Below are 20322 nucleotides of genomic sequence, written 5' to 3'. Positions count from 1 at the left end.
AAATCTTCCCCCCACCCCTTCCTTTCCCTCCAGAACCTGTTTATTTAGGCTTTGTACATATGTTTTTAATGAGCCAATTATTTGCCATAGATTATCATTTATTGCAAACGACCCTTTGTGTCTTCAAAAAAGCCGAATGAATCCTTCCTTTCCCTTTACTAAGCTTTGGGGGGGGGATGATGAACTTGATGAATTTCATAGCAGGGGCTTTGTGGCGAAGAAATTAAGACGAAAACCAAAGTTTATATGTTATGATTCCCCTAAATTTCTGGTGGGAATTCTTTCTGATAGAAAATGACATATCCATGGAGGTTTCCCCTGCCAATTTGTTTAATTACATTAAGTAGTGGTATAACCATCAGTAGAAACTAAACCTCTGCTAAATCCAGTTACTTGAATATTGAATCATAAGGAATAACTAGCCTAGTGTAACATATTATAACAATCTTTATTAAATTAGTAATTTGAAGTGCTACTGTTTTCTTTTTTTATATTGCAAACACTAATATGGCTGCACATTTTCCCTGAAAGGGGACTGAATTCTGTTAGGGGGGAAGAGAAACCTAGAAAGCTGTTTAGAATGCAAAATTGGGAGACTATTGATGATTTTGCAATTGGATCCCAGCTCATCTTTTAAAGAAAGCTCACCATACTTACACTGAAATGCCATCTATAGCATCAAAATTAGGGTTAAAAGGGCTACTTTGTTGAAAGTAATTACAGCCCCATTCATTTTTTTTAAACTCAGTGACATTTTAGAAACTTGGCGTGAAACACAAGAGACCATAGAAAGATTTTTTTTTTACATTGTGACATAAAGCAGCAAGCTCTCAGTTTGAGTGTATATATACAGTTTCACTTAAAGCCAAAGCAAAACAGAAACCCACTGGCATTTATTTTACTAGGATAATAAAGATGAATTGAATGCATCCTTTCTCATGCTGAAGCCTGGTCTGTTGTTTGACCTCCGACAGTACAATGCTACCGTATTGCTTGCGCCTTTTAAGAAAGAAAAATCTGCAAACATACTCGGTTAAGAAATAAATTTGGCTCCGCTTCTGAGTAACCGATGTAATGCATTTGCTTGTACCTTGGCTGGGAAACGAAATAACATTACTAAATCCGGGAAGCTTGATGTCAACAGGAGAGGGAGTAGAAATCTAGACGCTTCTTAAGAGGAGGCGGGTTGGTGGTCTCTCACAATTCATTCACACAATCAGGTAACAACAGCCCGTGAGGGAATTGCACCGGTTTATGTTTCACTTCCTTCTTTGGCTGTGTGCAAGCTTTTAGAAGCCATATTTCAGGAGTATTAGGGACCTCACCTGATCCACAGTTAACAATAGTCTCACCTTGTTCCACCCCTGGGTTAAGTTGTTTCTAATTCAGAAGGCTTTTCTGCCTGTGCAATAATCACTGTTGCAGAAATGTTTAAAGCTTTTTAGTGGCTGGCAATTATTCCTTTTAAAGGTTCAGGCTTTCTTTAAGGGTTTGTCTGAAATTTGTATTTAGCATTTTTATGACTTAACCTTGCATTATTGCGGGTGTTGTTTTTTTTAAAAAAAATACTTTTCTATTATAAGTTGCCTTGAATAATCTGTATAAGGGCAACTCATACGTTTATATAGATATAAATACACGTACAGATAATAAGAGGCATTGACCGTGGACGTTGTTCCTTTCATAATTTATTATGAGATATAATTTAATAACACAGGTAATTGGTTGTTTATATGGGACAGTTCCTTTGACATCCATGATTTAGGACTTCTCCGTGCAGCACATGGGTTCTAGCTCACAATGGCTGAGATCTGTTTAAAACCATAGGGCTGGAATGGATTTGAGACTAGCATTGTGTTCTCAGGTAGTACCTGCTTTACCTAAAATCACATAACTGTCCAACCTATTCCAGGAAACTCTACCTGAAGCAGTTTCTACAAGAGCTGTGAGCAGCGTGCTTCTGTGTTCAGACCCCCCCCACCTTAACAATTGCCAAGTTCTTTTCATCTAAACCTACTTCCTAAGTGCTGTAAAAACCATTACTCTTTGTCCTAGCCTAAATGGATACACAGAACAGTTCTTCCCACACTTCTGTCTGACATGTCTTTAAATCTGGGCTGCAGCATATGGAATTCTATCTTACACAGAAGTTCACAATTCTAACTGTGGTAAATGAAACTTACTCCCTAAGTAAGTGTGCATAGGAATGGAGGTCTTTGTTGACAGATTACTTAGCTTAAACAATTAGAAGCATTTTCACTGATTAAAAAGGTGCCCACGATTAATAGGCCGGAATACTTTTGTCGATATTTCATTATTTTTAAAGCTTGTCCTTACATATGATACAGGCAGCTGGCGCCACTAAGAAGAGAGATTCTGCCTTCTCTCACACACAAAGCTCCTTCCAGGTTGCTGCCTGCTATGATATGTGTGTGTATCCTCTCCAAAACTATTGTTTTATTCATATGCAAATTTATGAAAACATTGTTAATTGATTGCCGCATGTGTGCTTATGATTTTTAATTGCGTGAGCACCCAACTTTAAATACTTGAAAACGGTTAGCCTATATCCCTTAAATCCTCTTTTCCTTAGGCTACACATATCAGTTTTCCTCCTATACGTTCTCATGACACTTGACTTGGGGACCCTTTGATCGCCTTTGTGGCCTTCTTCTCAATGCTTTCCATTCAGTCATCTTCCTTTGTGAATAATGTGCTAAATGCAGTCCCCTAGCTGAGTTGGTTAAAGCTGTTATCTTGCAAGTCTTGGAATAATGGCTGATGCAACTGAAAATGGCAATTGTCTGCTGGCCATGGGTCACGTGATAGAACACATGTGTTCCATGCACAAGGTCAGTCCTTGGCATCTCCAGTTAAAACAACCAGGTAGCAGGGAACGAATGAGATCATTACCTGAGGGTCTGAAGAGCTGCTGCCAGCACATAGCCCATCCTGCTATAAGGGTAGCTTTCTAAGTTCCAGTGGTTATCAGTCTAGGTTCCTAGAAATCCTGAGCATCCCTCAAAGCTAATCAGTTTAAAAGAAAGATCAATAATGGCAGTGGAGTTTCCTGAAAGACAGCTTGCCCACCACTTTAAACCTGCTCTCCCAAAAGGAAGTTCTGTACGCATTCTAGACGTCTCTGTTTGTTTGCAGCCATTGTAGGAACCCACAGGTCTGAATAGTGCTCTGCATAATCCGACTGTGAACCTTAGAAAATGTCCCAGAATGTGACACAGATGTGGCAGATGTACAGGGATTACACAGCATACTGATGTGGGGAAAAAATCCCTAAAATTAGAATGTTTGAAGACCATAGTGTTACATTGCTGACTCATGTTTAGATGGCTATCCACTGAAATCCCCAAATTGTTCTCAAATGTGCTTATGCTTTTATAAGTTAGTCTCTAACATTTCAGACTTGTGCATGTTTAATTTGTTTTCTACTTTGAGTGTGTCTTTGAGGAAACTCAGTTTGAAACCGGGCGTCCAGTTTTATTAAACTCATAATGGGTGGTACTTAACTAAGCTTTACTCAGAGTTGACCCGTTGAAATTAATGAGCATGACTAAGTTGGGTCCATCCATTTCAGTGAGTGAGTAAAACTTAAGCTGAATGCCACCCACTTAACCTTTAGAGTAGACTGTAAAGCATTGTCAATCCCTCGACTGTCCATCTGTATACTTGGACGTGGAAGCTGCTGTGTTAAGCGCTTTCTTCCATGTTATAAATGGGAGGCTTGCAATTTGTAATGTCACAGGGATGTACATACATACATACATACATACAAGAGAGTGTTATTGTTGTTTTTTTTAAGCTGCGGTGTTTTTTCTTCTTTTGAAGCCAGGGGTTTGGAGACTGGTGGAAGAATGAATGTTGTTGTTTGTTGACTTGGAGGCAAGGTGGAAAGAATGCAGCAGGAACACTGAGGAGGAAGTTAGTGCATCATTTGCAAAGCTTGGATAGGGACCTTTGTCATGCCATTGTAACTGAGGTGCATTTCTGCCTGTGAAATTGTACTCTTGCTAATAGCCTAGCTGTTGTGAAGTAAAGCTACACTCTAAAAACATGCCACACACTAAAAAAGAGGAAGAAAAAACATTGTACACACCACGGAAAGGAAAGGGGGTTCTATTTAATATTTTTTAACTAATTTGCTAAATCATGTAGTCATCCTGACCTCTCAGCTTCCTGGATCTGGAGCTATGTGGAGTAAAGACTTCGATATATGAGGTTCACACAGGCAAATAGTTTGCATGTACAGAACAATTTCATTTACTAAGCTCACATGGGCGTTTTAAAGCTAAGTTCATTTAAGCTCCTGCAGTACTTCAGCATCCTTGAATAGAAGCCATTAGAGGAATGAAAAACTCATTGGTATCAATTATTATTAATGAATTAGCACTCAGTATCTCCCTGCCGGTGGGCAATGAGAATTTTTGTGTGTGCATGGTTTTGTGGAGCTTAAGTAGAGAAGCTGTTTTTTTAAAAAACAAAACAAAAGAAAACATAGTCCTAATTTTCCCAGATTGCTTCTGTTCTCTGGAACGTGTTGTCCCTTGAACTCACTGAAAGATCATTATGGCGTGATAATGAGCAGAGAGGGGGCTCTCTCAAAACACAATGGAGGAAATATCTGTTTCCTTTAGAAATGGACATTTGTGTAATACCCACCAAACCATTGCAAATATCTTGTTCTGAATTGTTAACCCGCTTCATGGACTTTGTAGTTCTGCGCTCACGTTTTTATATAGACAAAAGTCTCAATTCATATTTGAGGGAGAATCAGACAAAAAGCGGAAGCTGAAATCCACCACCTTTTAAAATTTCAGATGACTTAGGTTTATAGAAGCCTGCAGACAGATTAAGGCATACTGAAACACCACACATCATATTAAGTCAGCTCTATGTTTCATAGTTTTCTTAAACCCCCAGTTTTAGATACATTGCTCCAAGATCTCAGATCAACATGCTAGTGCAAACTTTTGGTACTGTGTGCGTAAATAAATCTGCTGCTATAGTCAATATAACACATTTGAATGAACAAAAATCCCTACCTAAGTAATAAACCACTATATACCATAAATGGTATTGGATCCTGGTCCATCGCTCGCGTATGACCTCTAGATTAATGCCAGATTGTTGGCAGGGTTGCGAGATCCGCGTTACATACTTCCACTTACGGTGCTAGTGTCCATTAGTAACAGTTTTCTGGTCTTCAAATCATTTTTGAGTAAGTCTCTAAAAAAATTAAGTAACCTGCTAAGTTCCCCCGACAACTGGTAATTCTTTCTTTATTTGAGAAGGATAATAATGATATAAAACTCACAAAATTACTATTGATATTTTTTTTTTAAATTAGTGGCTGCACACCTCTCATTTTTACAGAAATGGGAAACTTTGTCTAACCTCCATGCTTTTTGTTAGTTGTCTGATGTTGGGAACATTGCTCTCTACCAGAAAAAAAGGCATGTGAGAGAGCTGTATGTAGCACAGCAAAACAAGATTCATTTCAATTTGCATGGTGGGAGTTTATTTTATACACTACTGCACAACAATTACAACATTTGCCACGTGCTTCATTGGATGTTTGGAAAATGTGATTCTCATTTTCCCCCAAAACATTTGGGGGCACTACTATTTATTGGGTGTGTGTTGCTGCCCTTGACAAATATGAAAGCTTTGCAATATGCTTATGACCTCTATTTTTGTTATATTCCCATATTTTTTTGCTTTACTTTCAGGGATTTTTTGCTTTTCTAAACAATTTCTTATCCAAAAATCAGTAAAGATATTTTATTAAAAATCCCTATATAAAAAACTGGCACGTCAGGGAGAAGGGTTTGGGTTTTTTTTAAGAAGCTAGTCTTCTGCATGAAGGGTTGTGTGTGTGTGTTTTTTAAAGGGGCGGTATTAAAACATGCAATATCCTGAAATGGGTATGGCCCAGGAATTACTTCCCCAGGTGATCCGCTGTGTGTACATAAGCTAATTGATTAAAACCATTTTCGCAATATAAACCTCCCAAGTATGTTAGGTGGGCCTGGATCTTTTAGAAGGGTTGTTCCTTTGTTCTGCAGGGGACCCTTTTGTAGCGTAACGCCAAGCGTTTTGCAAAGAGAGATCTGGCCAACTACATGAAACTTGAAGAGATTCTGTGTTGTAAGCCAGAAGAGATTTAGCCTGAAAAGTTAAATCCCTCCTTTGGCCATGCACATAGGTCTAATCAGAAAACCCAGGAAGTACTATATTGTTTTCTTCTTCGTGCAAGAGATGACAGTGCTGTTTCTCATCTCTGAAATGCCAGAGAGCACTCAGCTTAGAGAAGGTGTAGAACTCAACATGCCCCATTCAAAATTGCCAAAAAGTTCATGTTGACAGGTGCTAATTGAATGCATTTGAACCGGGGAAACCGTTTTGGCAGTGGATACCGTTTTTTACGCACACCAGTGTGAATCTGTTAGTGAAGTTGTTAAATTGTGAGAGCCTGAATTCCTCCGATGTTATGTAACACTAGTAGGTTATTTTGTTAAACCGCTCAGAAATCCTATGCGAAAGGGAAGCGTCTTTCCCCTTTAGATACTTTGATGGTCCCTAGCTTGAACATGTGAAACATCCTTATACAGCTACATTCAGCATTAAGGAAGAGACAGGGTTTAGAGAAAATGCAATATTTCCTGTAAAGAGGATCTGCTGTACACTTTCCATCCCATCTACGTGTTTGATATTAGTTGAACCTATTCTAAGCAAGACCATTTGCTGACCTAGATTACTGCTGTTTACTTCCACTGGCAGCAGTTCTCTAAGGTCTCAGGCAGAGATCTTTTCCAGCTCTGCTACTGATCCTTTTAACTGGAGATATCAAGAGCTGAAATTAGGGCTTTCTGCATGCAAAGCATATGCTATATCATTAAACTATGACCCATTGCTAACGATTCAGCTTCTGTGGAAATCCAGAGCATTTCTGTTAGGTCTAATACTATGCAAAGCTACACTCTCACCTCTTATCTAACTCATAGGGAAGGCTGAGAATATACCCTAATTCCACAGCAGCAAAGAGGGCAGAATGTGACATCCAGCTTCTTGGGAATCTCAGCTGTGATTAAAATAACAAAACAAAAACACTCCATCAAGTTTCTAGCCCTTATGGCTTGACAAATATGCTTATCTGTGATTGGCACTACAGTGGTACCTCGGGTTACATACGCTTCAGGTTACAGACTCTTCTAACCCCGAAATATTACCTCGGGTTAAGAACTTTGCTTCAGGATGAGAACAGAAATCGTGCTCCGGCGGCGCAGCGGCAGCAGGAGGCCCCATTAGCTAAAGTGGTGCTTCAGGTTAAGAACAGTTTCAGGTTAAGAACGGACCTCCGGAACGAATTAAGTACTTAACCCAAGATACCACTGTACTTTCTAAAATCTCAAGTCAGAAAGATGGTCGAATCCCTGTGACTAACAAAACCAGATTAGTTATGCAAATTTAATCAATTTGCATAATCCACGTGAGTTGCAGAATTCAGCTAAATTGGCATGCAGTTTGGGTTGCAGAATTTTATTACCGTTTAGCCAAGAGAGCTATAGGATGCTATCCAAAACACAGTTCACAAACATTGCTTTGAGTGCGTAATGTACATATGCAATAGAAAAGCATGAGATTTGCAGTAGTTTGATATTTTCAGTTTATTGTCTGTAACCTTTTCCGTACATTTGCTTCCACCCAGAAATGGCTTTTTTTTTTTTTGGACTGTGGTTCTAGAGATGATGATCTCTACACCTTCCATGACACAATCAACACCTTCAAGATCAAATTATGAAAAGCAATGTATGAATAACTCCCAGTAGAGTTATTCTTTTGTAGCTCTATCAGTTTCTAACCAGAAAATAATAATTAAAAAAAGCTGAATCCTCTTCTCAGGGTAGGCTTTGTGAGGAAATGGGCTTTTCGTCTGTGAGCAAACAGTATATTTAATTGATTTCCCCTTCTCTGATCCAATCTTACTACCCACTTAGGCCTTCTTTCCACCCACACTTTTTAAACAAAGCAGCTGATAAAATATTGAACCAATGCATTTTTATTTATTATTATTATTTTAAAAAATTGTATGATTTCAATTGGGTTATCTGCCTATCTTGTTTTTGAAATTTTGTGCTGTCTTTGCAGCACAGGCTGTGACTCCCAAATCTTCTGCAGCTCTATTTCCATATTCCTGCGTGCTTGTTCTTTGTTAATCACTTGGCAAGCGCTTATTTGAATATTAAAAATTTCTTTAATCATCAAAGGCAGGAGCACAGCTTCATGAATATTCATATTTTTTTCCTCCTCAGACTGGATTCTAGTTCATTACCCTGCAGTAAAGCCAAACAGTCATCAATCGCGCTCATTACTGCCGCTGGCGTTTTGATTGGCTGCCTGCTGCTGGTAGCTTTCTCCCCCCCCCCCCCCGCTTTTCTCTATGAGCTGTCGTGTACCTGCCAACAACAACAACAACAACAAAAAACCTAACAATGCAAGAATAAATTTATCTGGTTGAAAAACAACTTTGCAAACTTGTCAAATGGTCCTCATCACTTCTTCCCCCCCTCCCTGTTTCAATTTTATTTTATTTTAAATTGAAAGAGCAATTTTTTTTTTAGAAAAAGGGAGAAACTTGAGCTTCAGAGATGAATATTTGTCAAGAGAGTTGACGTAAGTTTCATTTGCATAATGACTTTGTACTTCTGCATTAATAAAATTTGCATATGAAGCCATGTTAATTACTCCTGATCATGCTTTTTGCATTCATGCATAGTAATTTTCTCCGACTTGTGAGAATTAATGTCTTGGCATGGGAGGGGGGAATAGACGAGGGGGGAGGCAGTAAGGGGACTGTCAAGTTTCTGTGTGCCAGTGTCCCTCACTAGCAGTCTCTCTTCTTCCTGCTATCAAGATTGCTTTTCTTGATCTATGACTCATTTATACCAAATCAGTAGGAATCCTGGCTATAAAGAAATGTATCAATTCAGAAGGAATCCTTGCTTGCCAGAAAAACACACACACATACACACACACACATACACACACAAACAAACTGCAAGCAAGTCTAAAGATGGGTGTTAGCTTGAAGTCACTCAGTGTGTGATCTTGAGTATTCAAAAACTTCCTACATGTGTGCCTGGTTTGAAAAGTATTAATGGCTTCTAAGGGGTGCGTCTAACTGTGCAGTTTATGTCTGCAGTTTTGGGTGCCCTTCTGCATGTTTGTGTGTGTATCTATGAATGTGTTTTTACCCCTGTGTGTTTTTACCTGGCTGCCTTGGTCTGCTTATTCTGTTACAAGCACTTGAACCTCTGTGTAAGTTTTTCACGTCTTACAGGTCTGAGCAGTGCACTAGTTTCTGTGTTTGTGCTTTTGTACATAAGACACAGAGATGTAGGAGTTGTTGTTTTTAAATTAAAACAACAGCTCCGTGTTAATAGAAAAGCAACCAGCTTTTTTTTTTAAGAGCAAAAATGGAAAGAGAAGTGAATCAACCTGTTTTCGAAAAGGGTTTTCGAGATTTCTTACACAATTTCTTTGAGAATTTAGCAGAAGGAGGAGGGTTGCTGTTATATATAGAGAGAGAGATGCTCAGAGGTAAATGCAAAAACATAGAAGTAATTATACAGAGCTCTTTCTGAAGGCATACATGCAATTCCATGGTTCAGCCAATGTCCAAAAGGGACACTGTTACTTTTAAAGACTTCAATTATATTTGGGGGGCCATCCATCCGTTGGTATAGCCACACAAATGCTTACAGGCAAAGAGACTTATGAAAGCCAGTAGAGTCCTTGTTAGACTGGACTTGAATTCGTTGGATAGCCTTGGGCAATGCTGCTTGTCTTGTAACATAAGGGCATTTGCACACCGGGGATTTGAAGCGACTCTTGTTTCAATTGCTTTGCGCTGGGAATGCGAAAGCTTCATCCAGAGGGATGTTCATTCGCATTACAAATGCCTCTCCTTTGTTTCTTCTTCTTCTTCCGTATTTACCATGGCCAGATAATAAACTAACATAAATAGAGAGGTTCAAAGGCAATTCGAGTCTCACATGTGACAACTCTTCTGAGTCAGTTTTACATGTTCGCTGTAATTAGCAAGCACACGTCCATATACAGCATGGGTCTGCATTCCTTGTGGCAGGTGAGAGCCACAGCCATCTTTTTTTGGACTGTGTACATGCTGTGTTTCAGTCCCAGGGGACCCAGAGTAATTGGCTTTGGGACACACACGACGCACACAAGATTTTAAAAACGGGCATGCACATATAACATTGCAGGTACATGCAGTTTTCAGGTGCGTGTGTTCTGCGTCTGTAATGAATGAAGCAGCCTGCAGTTCTCCAATCAATATGGGGATGACAACAGAAAGCTGTGAACATTTTGTGCATGTGACTTGCACATCTGAAACAAGGAGGCAAATGAACGGTGTTTGCGCAGGCAGAACACTCTGAGCACCAGGAGCAGACGAAAGACGCTGTGACTATCTGAAGGGGGCTGCGGCAGGGCATTTAGAATGAATACTGAAACTGTGTCCTTGCACAGGTTTTTGTTTATTTTAAATATGTGGGTTCAGTTATGCATTAGCAACATTTCCCAAAGTTCCTAGATACAAATGAAAATAAATGAGAACCATACCTTAATGTGGCTACTCGAGTCTTTGTGTGTAATGTTTTAAATTTCATTTGGATTTTGTGGTTTGACTTTCTTTGATTGCGCTCTCTTTTTGGGGGTGGGGGGTTTGCTGGAGTAACTTACGGGACTGGGAAAGGAAGTACAGAAATGATTCTTAGATGTGTTTGGTATTCATCAACGTCCACAGTCTCAAACCCTTAGTTCCCATCTGCGCTGAATATATTTAATCCAGGCCTAGAAACTCTGTTTGTTTCATATTGGGGATGATTGCTGAAAGGTGGGAGAAAAATACAAGCAATAATTAGTATTACTTCTGGTTTAATTTTTTAAAAATCCCTTTTCATCTTGTTGGGAGCTATCTTCTTTATACAGGATGCAGGTAGACTGTGCTGCAGCCATTGGCCCTGTTTATGGTGAGATTTTCTCTTCTTTCCCCTAATGGCCATGCAGGAAAATCAAAGTATCAGATAGATCACATGTTCAAAAGCAGACTTAAATTCAAGCCACACTTACTGGCATTCTTCCATGAAACCAGGGGGCACTTACGAGAGTACCAGATAGCTTGTGATATGGGAGACTCCGGTTTCAAGCCTTTCAAGAGAAAGATTAAAACGAAAACATCCAGCTGAAATTAAGCATTGAAGCTGGTTCTTTCATTGAACTAGTTCTGAAAGTGACCTGTCCACATAAACCATAGTTTTATAACATGTTACGTTGTTCTACAGAGCACTCCGGTTTGTTGAATAGATGGATTGTATTCTATATTACAGTATACCCCTGTTCGGATGGCCAAAGGCAACAGAGAATAGGGTTCCTGTATCTTTACTAATTGCGTAGAAGAGGGAGTTTCAGCAGGTGCAGTTTGTCTCTAGAAAAGTTTCCATTGGCCGAACAAGATTTTAGTTGGTTTCTTAACAACAAGACAAAACAGGAAGCATTTATACAAATGCTACTTCATGTGTTCCAAAGGCTGATCAGTGCTTGTATTGAATGGAAATTCTATTGCTGTGCTGCTGCTCAAATCTGCTCTTTGTTTTTAGTTTGGAAGTGTTGATTGCTCACCTTTAACTAAATGCAAACCATGTTGAGAGTTCTGCATTGCAGGGGGTTGAACTAGATGACCCTTTGGGTCCCTTCCATCTCTACAGTTCTGTGATTTTATGTGGGCTATGTGTGACTACTGACACAATTTGGAGCTTTAGACTAGTACCTTATACCTATCCTTTTAGGCTGGCAGAACCAAATCTTTGCTCTTCACTGCCAAAGCCTGAGTGTAGTAAACAAGACAAAAGTATAATCTGCATTGTTCTGGGTGTAGTGCAATCTGGATTGATTTCAGTAATTAATTGAAGCCATTCTGGATTTTCTCAGTACAGTGTGGGACTAGAATGCTTTTCATTGGAGGGAAGAAGTGTGGATTGTTTTGGTTTTTTTTCCAAGAGAGGAGGCAGATTAGCAAGGGAATCAGAATTTAGTTAACTGGGTACAAATTCACTAGGAAATTTCAGGACAAATCTAACCAAAGTGAGATATGCTCTCAGTGCATCTCAATTGCCTGTAGTTGAGGTCGTGCTGTTCATTAGCACAAGATGCAGAATGCCGGAAGATGGAACAAAAGATGTTAATGCACAGCGTAAGAGAGATTAAAGTAACTTGTATATCCACAAACCAGCCCCGCCACCCCTGCTCTCCACTGTCCCTTACATAACAAGTCAAGGTTCTCTCCAAAATCCAGGGTGAATGAAGGAGCTGTGATGTGATTAACTCTGAAGTCTCTTAAAGCTACATCACAGAGGTTCAGCCATAACGATTATAAAAGAAGAATTCTTTGCTGCTGTACAAAGCATTTAATGTGCTCAAAAAAATCCTCTCTGTGTCTCTGATGGGGTGTGTGTGTGTTTTAATATGCAAGTAAAAAAACACATGACCTTAACAACTGGTCCTTTACAACATCAGTCACATAATTGCAATTGGTTGTGTATCCAGTGCTAAGCCTTCATTCATAGAGGGCTCTTTGATCCAGCAGAAGGAGGAGATTTGGATTTGGCAAATATCCCCTTTCTTCTGAAGCTTGCTGCATGACCTCCCATGCTGTACCCCAACCCTCTGGTGCAGAGCTGGGGGACAGGACGGGACACAGAGGGAAGGGGCAGTTGGTACAATGGCTTGCTTGACTTTTGGTTCACGAAAGGCTCTGCTGGATCAAAGAACCTTCTGGAAGGACAGTAGTGGGTGCAAACCAACATGCTCAGGTGTTGTTTTATCCAACAGATGAGGTGTGCTAGCCGTCCCTGACATACAGACATACACTTATAACCAAAGGCAAAAAGATACAATTTGGTTGTCAGATATTATTGGAGGGTGTTGTTGTTTTTTAAAAAAGCATCACTATCACCTGTAATTGTTGAAATTTAACTTTATTGTCATGGAAGTTTCCTTTCAATATTGGCCTGAGGGGATGAGCCTTTGGTGCTCGCAAGACATAAGAGATCAGTGATGATGTTGGGTTCCATTGCATATTGTTTCTTCTCAGCTTGTGTACTTACCTGCTATTGTTTGGAATAACCTTCCCTTTTTTCACACTAACCTGAATCACACGGGTCTAGCAGAGGTAGACTGTAACACTGACAGTCTCAGGGTCATGTTAACATTGACTCAAGAGCCTGGAGGCTGTGACTCAATGCAAGAGATATCTGCCACCCTCATATTTAATAGAGGTGTGGTTTATGGAGACAGACTGCACATCCTTGATCAAAATAGGCTGTGCTGCATGTTGAGGCCTGCATGTACATTCTGGTTCCTTCCACGTCAGGTTGGTTCAGCTGCTAGAAAGAAGTGGGGAAATCAGAAATGTGAGTGTGTTGCGCTTCTCCTTTCTCAGTTCCCACTGTATAACATGCTTGGCTAGTTACGAGAGCTTAGACGCGTGAGCTCCCGGGGTTATCTAGTGTGGCATCGTGGTTAGGACATTGAAATCAGCTGGAAGTCATTTCTTATCTCAGGTATTAACTGAGTAGAGTAATGTTAGCAGAAGGCATTACCCCTTGGCTTCAGGCCTTCCCAGTATGACCATAATAATAGTGGTCTCCTCCAGAGGTAAATATGCCTCACATAATATCTGCAAAACTCTTTAAGTACTTGGTACGAAGTATTAGTATTAAATTATTGCCTATGGCTCTCTAGAAGCAAAGCTGGCCCTGATGCATGACTTCAACAAGACCTTACGGATCCCCCATCCAGCTTCCCTTGGCTCTCTCTAATTCTGGGAAGCATTACAAGCAATTATTGTGGTGAACATGGACATGTGGAGAACTGACAACACACACTTTTTCCAGGCTCGGTGTCCAACAGACACATTTCCAGGTTTTGTGGCAACTGAGTTGAACTAACAGTGCCAATGGTAACGGTACGTTTTTAGGGGAAAAAATGTTTTAACGTTAGGAACCCTGAATTTGGGGAATTTTGTGTGTGTGTGAAGACTCCATTGTCTGCTTGCCTTTCTCTGTGCATTAAAAGATCCTGCCATTATTGCTGTCCCCCGCCCCCCCATTACAAGCAAAGTTGTTTCTGTATATTTAGACATTCCATGTTTGCCATCTGCTTTCATTGGTTTGGCAGAAAGAAAGTCACATCCAGATTGTAATGTAGATACAGTTCCCGTTAGCGGCTTCTTTTACCTGTTTGTATAGCAATTCGAAGTGAGATCAAAAGGTTGCAAAATAAAAGAAATAGAATCCCCAGAGTCCAGAGAGTCTATTAAAAATAATAAAAAATAAAAAGCTGCTCAGAAAAGCACACAAATCTTATCCTTGATGCTTCGGCGTTCAAGTATTTACGCCAGGGATTTAGACCCTTCACTTGTGGTTTTGGCAACAGCTTCACACAAATGTTTTGCCCTGGTAGTCTCTTAGCCATTTAAGATAAATGACAAAATCAAATTCAGTCCGTGCAGACTGGAGTGCTGGATGCTTTGCCAAGAATGAAGTACCCCATTGGACTCACATGTATAGCTATCAGATCAACATGCTAGCTGTAGCTTTCAAACTAGGATGTCTGAGATGCTGAAGAAACCTTAGCAGAGGAAAATACTGTTTTGTAATGTTGTTCAGTTATGGAGGGTTTTAATTCCCTAATGTCTGCGTAATTGGGGGGGGGGGAGTCTTTGTACAGAGTGGTTATTGTTCAAAACTAGTATTTACCAAACAATGATTTGTTCTCAGTATGATGTGTCCAAACAGAAGGAGACAATTGTGGCAAACTCTTGGTGAATTATGCTTGATACACCAGAGAATCCTTATCCTAACAGGAAGCTGGAAGGGGAAAAAGTATTGGGCAGGATTCCACAAATGAGGACTTCCGGTTGCTCAATGGTGCGTTCCACTTCTCCCTTGCACATCCCCCAAAATTTGCTTGGGGTGGTTGGAAGAACCCCTGGAATAACATGGATGTGGGTGTGGGATTTGTGTGGAGGGGGTGGTAATTACCGTATTTTTCGCTCTATAACACGCACCAGACCATAACACGCACATAGTTTTTAGAGGAGGAAAACAAGAAAAAAAATATTCTAAACGAAATAGTGGATATATGATTTTTGTGGTTCATGCTGTGGCCACAGACATGTGATCTGACAGTGAGTTTGGAGTAGCCCAATGCAAAAATCCTGAGGATCCATGTGGATCCATGCTTTGTAACCACGGAGGAGGGAAGGAAGGGGAACCATGGATCCTCTGCTCACGACTGCAGCAGATCCCCCCCCCCCCGCCACCCGCAGGCATTCACTCCATAACACGCACAGACATTTCCCCTTACTTTCTAGGAGGAAAAAAGTGAGTGTTATGGTGCAAAAAATACGGTAAGCCTGTCAAGTTGAAATGCTTGGCCTCATCAAATGAGTGCCTTAGAGTGATGTTGAATTCCTCCCGTTGTGTTGAAGATGGATATGGGTCTTGTTCTAAATAACTTAGATTCCACAGTCTCTCCTTCCACATCCCTTTGTGACTCAACAATGCCCTTGGTTGGTGTGGCAAATAGGAATAGTTTGTATGCTCAGAGAGGCATTTTTTCCTGTATGCACCCTACTCCTAGCTTTGTTCTGCTCCTAAGAAAATTCCAAAATGTATGCCTAGATGTCTTCTGGATATCCTGGCCTAGGCTTGTCTTTCATTTCAGTATTTGGTAGTTGTGTGCAGTTGTTCTTAAATGCCATTTATCTGTATATCTTGTATACATGTATCATTGTTAATTTTTCAAGTTGTTGTCTGCCCTGAGCTCTGTTACTGTAGAGATCTGACTAAAATAAGCATGCCAGCCTGTTTTAAGACTTGTAAGCTTACCGCAGGAGCTGCTTTTGTTTATTAGCTACCTCAATTCAAAGGCGCTTCAAGTAAACGTCGGCGTTAAATAAAGATATAACTGGAGCCACAGTTATTGAGAATCTGGATGCAGCAGCCCGACTGAGTTCTGATGAGTACTGACTGAAGGTTAACTTCACAAGATACGCACCTTGTGTACACATTTCTATGCTTTTATTTAATTGCTTAAGTCGTAGCGCTGCTGCCAAGAGAGCAGGAAGAAAAACTCTTCCAACAGAGCAGGAGCAGAAACTAAGCACAGCTTTAAATAACAGATGATTTTTTTAAAAAAAGGTATATGTGTATGTGTTTTGAATGAATAATATATTTGGAGGTCTCCATATCAATTTCAAGCTATTAGGGGAAAAGGAGGGTTTCCACTTTCTTTATAGACTCGGTGTGGCAAATGGAATGCATAAACAGAACACGCAGAACGCATTTCTGGCTGTAGCTCAAGTGGCAAGGAAGCCACAGTGACCAATGAATGCTTTATTCTGGGAGCTTGAATCTTGGCATCCCCATGAAGCTTCCTTAGCTGCGAGGCACTGCGTCTGCGCTGGTGTGCCGAGGCTGGTTCGGTGGTAGCTGGGCAAACAGCCCTCTCCCGTTCTCTGTTTGGCTAGTTGCATTAGGATGGCCATAAAACAATAATCCCCCCTTTCGATACGGTTCCCAAGCACATTCCCGGTGGCTCTGGCAGCCTCCCCCGGCTCTCTTCCACACCACCACTGAAACAGGCACCTCCAGTGCCAGTCCTGTCCCTTTGCCTGAAGAATAGCTATGTTACCTTGCAGCAGCAGAAAAGGTGCTTGGCTCATTGTAGCATGATCTTTTACATGAGAAATCTTATTTTATTAGATGCAGGGCACTTGTTAAACCTGGCAAATTATGGCCAGCCCATAATTTATTGAATTGGCAAAATTGAGTAGGCCATCAAGAAGCTTATAGCAACCGAAGATAATCATAGTTATCAAACACAGTGTTGGAAAACCAGTGTCTAATAGTCACAATTTTCTGTCTGCCTCACCAGTAAAACCATCCATCTGGAGACTAGAATTGAGGGGCTGGTTGGTACAGAGAGAGAAAGCAGAGATCCTGGTAAAGTACCCTCCCCCCTGATGCCCAACAGCCCCCCCTTCCTTAGCTGGTAGAAGCAGTTTTGGCAGTTGTGTTGGAGTGCCCCCAGACAATTGTACGAGGGGATTTCTGCATCCATGTTGAGGCCACCTTGTCTGTTGTAGTGAAGGACTTCATGACCACCATATCAACTGTGAGGCTGTTTCAGTACCCAACATATGGACCTAACACATCTAGTGCGACATACGCTTAACCTAGTCTAGGTACAGAATGGATTTGTGGTGGTTGTCCCATATAGGGTGTGTGGGTCTTTTTTGTCACATTATCCCATGGTCATGGATGGACCGTAGCCTGGTGAGGTTTGGATTGACAGTAGCTAGAGGACCAATTAGAACTGTCTGCCCTGGAGACTTGCAGAACCCTAAGGATTCCTGACATCTCTGGAGGGTTTTCTGACTGACATGACATACTCTCCTATTGACTCCCTGGTCTTGCTATGGAATGGCGAGATGGAGAGGGCCTTCAGTGCGGTTGCTTCTAATTGTATTCTCCGTCACTGTACCAATGATCAACTGCTTGCTTTTCCTGAGGTGCTTCAGCCAATGAAACAGGCAGGATGATGGCTGGAACGCAGGTGGCTCATGTCTTGTAGCAAGACCAACTCGGGGACCATATTTGGTTGTTGTGGCCTGAGGATGTGGACAAGACACTTCAAGGGGTTTGCCCAGCTTCATGCCTTCTTGATCTTTTTCTGTCCTGCCTAATAAGATTGAGCTGTAGGGAATGCGGCAAGAATAGATAATATAACACTGGCTCTATATGAACTGCACAGGCTGCCTTTCTGTTACTGGGCCCAATTCAAGGCCCAATTCATCCCTTTTTCTGATGTCAACTTCTAATTTTGTAATAAGAGCACAGTCCCATAACTAATTGGGCCAGTCCTTTAATGGGGGTAGCTTAAGTGACTTCCTTTTTTTGGCAGAGTGGTTTAGAGTATTTTAAATTTTTCATGCAAACTGTTCCTGGATTTTCATAGAAACAGCAGTATATAAGATGGATGGATGAATAAGTAAGATGACATTCTTGTACGGCTATTTAGTTTTTAGTATAGGTCTGACAAACAAAGCAAGTTAATGAACGTATGTTTCTACAAAACAACCGACTTGGTGTTCTTCTTCTTTTAAATAAAAAAAAATACATATTCGATTGCTCTTCGGCATTACTAGAAATGAAACACACATTTCTGAAGGCTGAGCTGACAGAAGCTGAATATAGCCAAACTCTAGACATAAATGTTCTTTTTGCTTATTCTAGATAGAGCTCCTCAACAAATATTGGCAACCTGTAAATGTAATGAACAGGTGGTAACCAGAGGTAGACTGAGATGGCAATATGTGTATATATAGCATAACCGTGGCTTGAGAGTTATAGAGGAAGGGAAGATATCGTAAGAACTAAGGACAATGGGTGAGATCTAACTGTGGTCTCCTGCCAGCAGAAAGGAATTCTTCTGGCACATCAGCATGTCTCCTTCCTTGCCTCTTTCCTGCAGACCTTATGAACCCCCAAAATATTCTGCATTGGGTTGGGGGGGGACCCTTTGTAGCAGATATACTTAATGATGTGGAGGGCAAAGAGGAAAGAGGAGTCCTGTTACACAGGTGGAAGTTCACCTGTGCCATGTTGCATATCACCCCGTTCATTTATTTAAATTTATAGTCTCCTCCGTCATGAAGGTTTAGGGCAAGTAAGAAGAGCACCCTCCCAGCAAACAAAAAGTCAAATAAAATGGCATTGGCTTCATAAGAGACTCTAAGTATGATTTTTCGAAGCCTCTCTTCTTGCCTCCCTTAGAACGACCACAGGCGCCAGTTTCCCTTGAGCTTTTCCCCCAGCCCTTATGTACGTCTCTGCGCCTTAAGCAAACGTGCGCCGTGAAATAAAGCACAGCAGCTGCGCATCGCTCCTGCTGTACACCCTCTTTCCCTTCAGACGTAGGTACCACTGACAGATTTCTCTATTGTTTTCTCCTCAGGGCCGTCCAGGCCTGCAAAGCTGCCGGCGGCCTCCATAACTGCCTCCTCCCACCCTCACACATCGGTGATCGCAACACCACCTCTCCACCGTGCTCTGACCTCATTCCCGCCCTGCCTGAGTCTGCCCTGCTGTGGGGAGCGCGCAGTCTCAGTTGGCGGGTCTCAGACTGAGACTGGCACATTTGGATGTCATTGTCAGTTGTCAGGTAATAGAAAACGCTTTTATTGTCGCTATGTGAAGGTCAGCTGCCAGCGCGATGTCCTCTTTAGTTATGGGAGCGCCAGTTCTGTTTGGATGTGTAAGGACACGGGTAGCAGCACACTGTATGAAAACAACTCCTGGCCATTTCTACGGCAGGAGTTAAAATTCACTTGTAATTTTTTATTTTGGGGGGGCTGGGGTCTAGCCGACCTCAGACGTGGCCACAGGTCTGTTGTTGCTGGTTTGTTTATGTCAAGTTGGGAACTAACGTCTTGAGAATCCTCACACAAATGTGATACTCCGACACCAAGATTTTATCTCTCTGGGCTGTTTACTTTTAAGCTTAATTGGATAACATTTAGCATCTGAGGTCTTTCTTCCTAATGATTTGTGTTAAAGGCTTTCCTCAGATCTCAGAGGCACATGGCATACTTATGGTCCACACACTTCTTCTTCACTGCTTTTTTTTTTTTTTTAGCCTCTCATTAATTTCTTCCTTGTTTCATCAGTGCAAAGCAAAAACAACCTGGACATAGCAGACTGTACATACTAAAAGGCTACTAAAAGACGCTTCTCAAAAGTTCAGCCTAAACCCTACAGGTATTATGGGAGACAGTAGCTGTATGTGACCTGATGAAAGCCTCTCTCTCAGAATACTAGAGCCTAGAGCTCATCCAAGGAACCTGGATCCTGGGAGATTCAGGACTGCTGAAAGGAAATAATTTTAACTCTGCGCAGAGTTGGGGGGAAATGCTGTGATGTTTGTTGTCACAAAATATGGCGATGGCTACCAAGTTGAAGGGCTTTAAAAAGAGATTAAACAGATCCACAGATGATAAGACTATCAGGAGCTACTAATAATGATGGGTATATATAGTACCTCCAGGATTAGAGGCAACATGTCTCTGAATACCAGTTGCTAGGGCATAACAGCAGGGAAGTGATGTTGCCTTGAATATCCAAGGTGCGTTTGGTTGGCATTTCCTCAGTTCCTGAGGAAAAG

The 20322-nt window shown here is 41.1% G+C and overlaps 1 protein-coding gene across 11 annotated transcripts in view; it reads left to right on the top strand.

Moving 5' to 3' along the window:
- Positions 1–20322, top strand: part of BCL11B (BCL11 transcription factor B) — a 163459-nt gene that overhangs the window by 57857 nt on the left and 85280 nt on the right. For 6 of the 11 annotated variants that reach the window (XM_083612161.1, XM_083612160.1, XM_083612163.1 and 3 more), the window contains exon 3: positions 19117–19323. The exons of the other annotated variants lie outside the window; for them this stretch is intronic. In XM_083612161.1, the coding sequence (XP_083468287.1) occupies positions 19117–19323 (207 nt within the window). The remainder of the gene's footprint in view (positions 1–19116; positions 19324–20322) is intronic. 11 annotated transcript variants of the gene reach the window in all.

The sequence above is a fragment of the Podarcis filfolensis genome, assembly GCF_964270895.1.
Source record: "Podarcis filfolensis genome assembly, chromosome: 1".
NCBI classification, from domain to species: domain Eukaryota; kingdom Metazoa; phylum Chordata; class Lepidosauria; order Squamata; family Lacertidae; genus Podarcis; species Podarcis filfolensis.
This window is presented reverse-complemented; position numbering and strand designations above follow the sequence as displayed.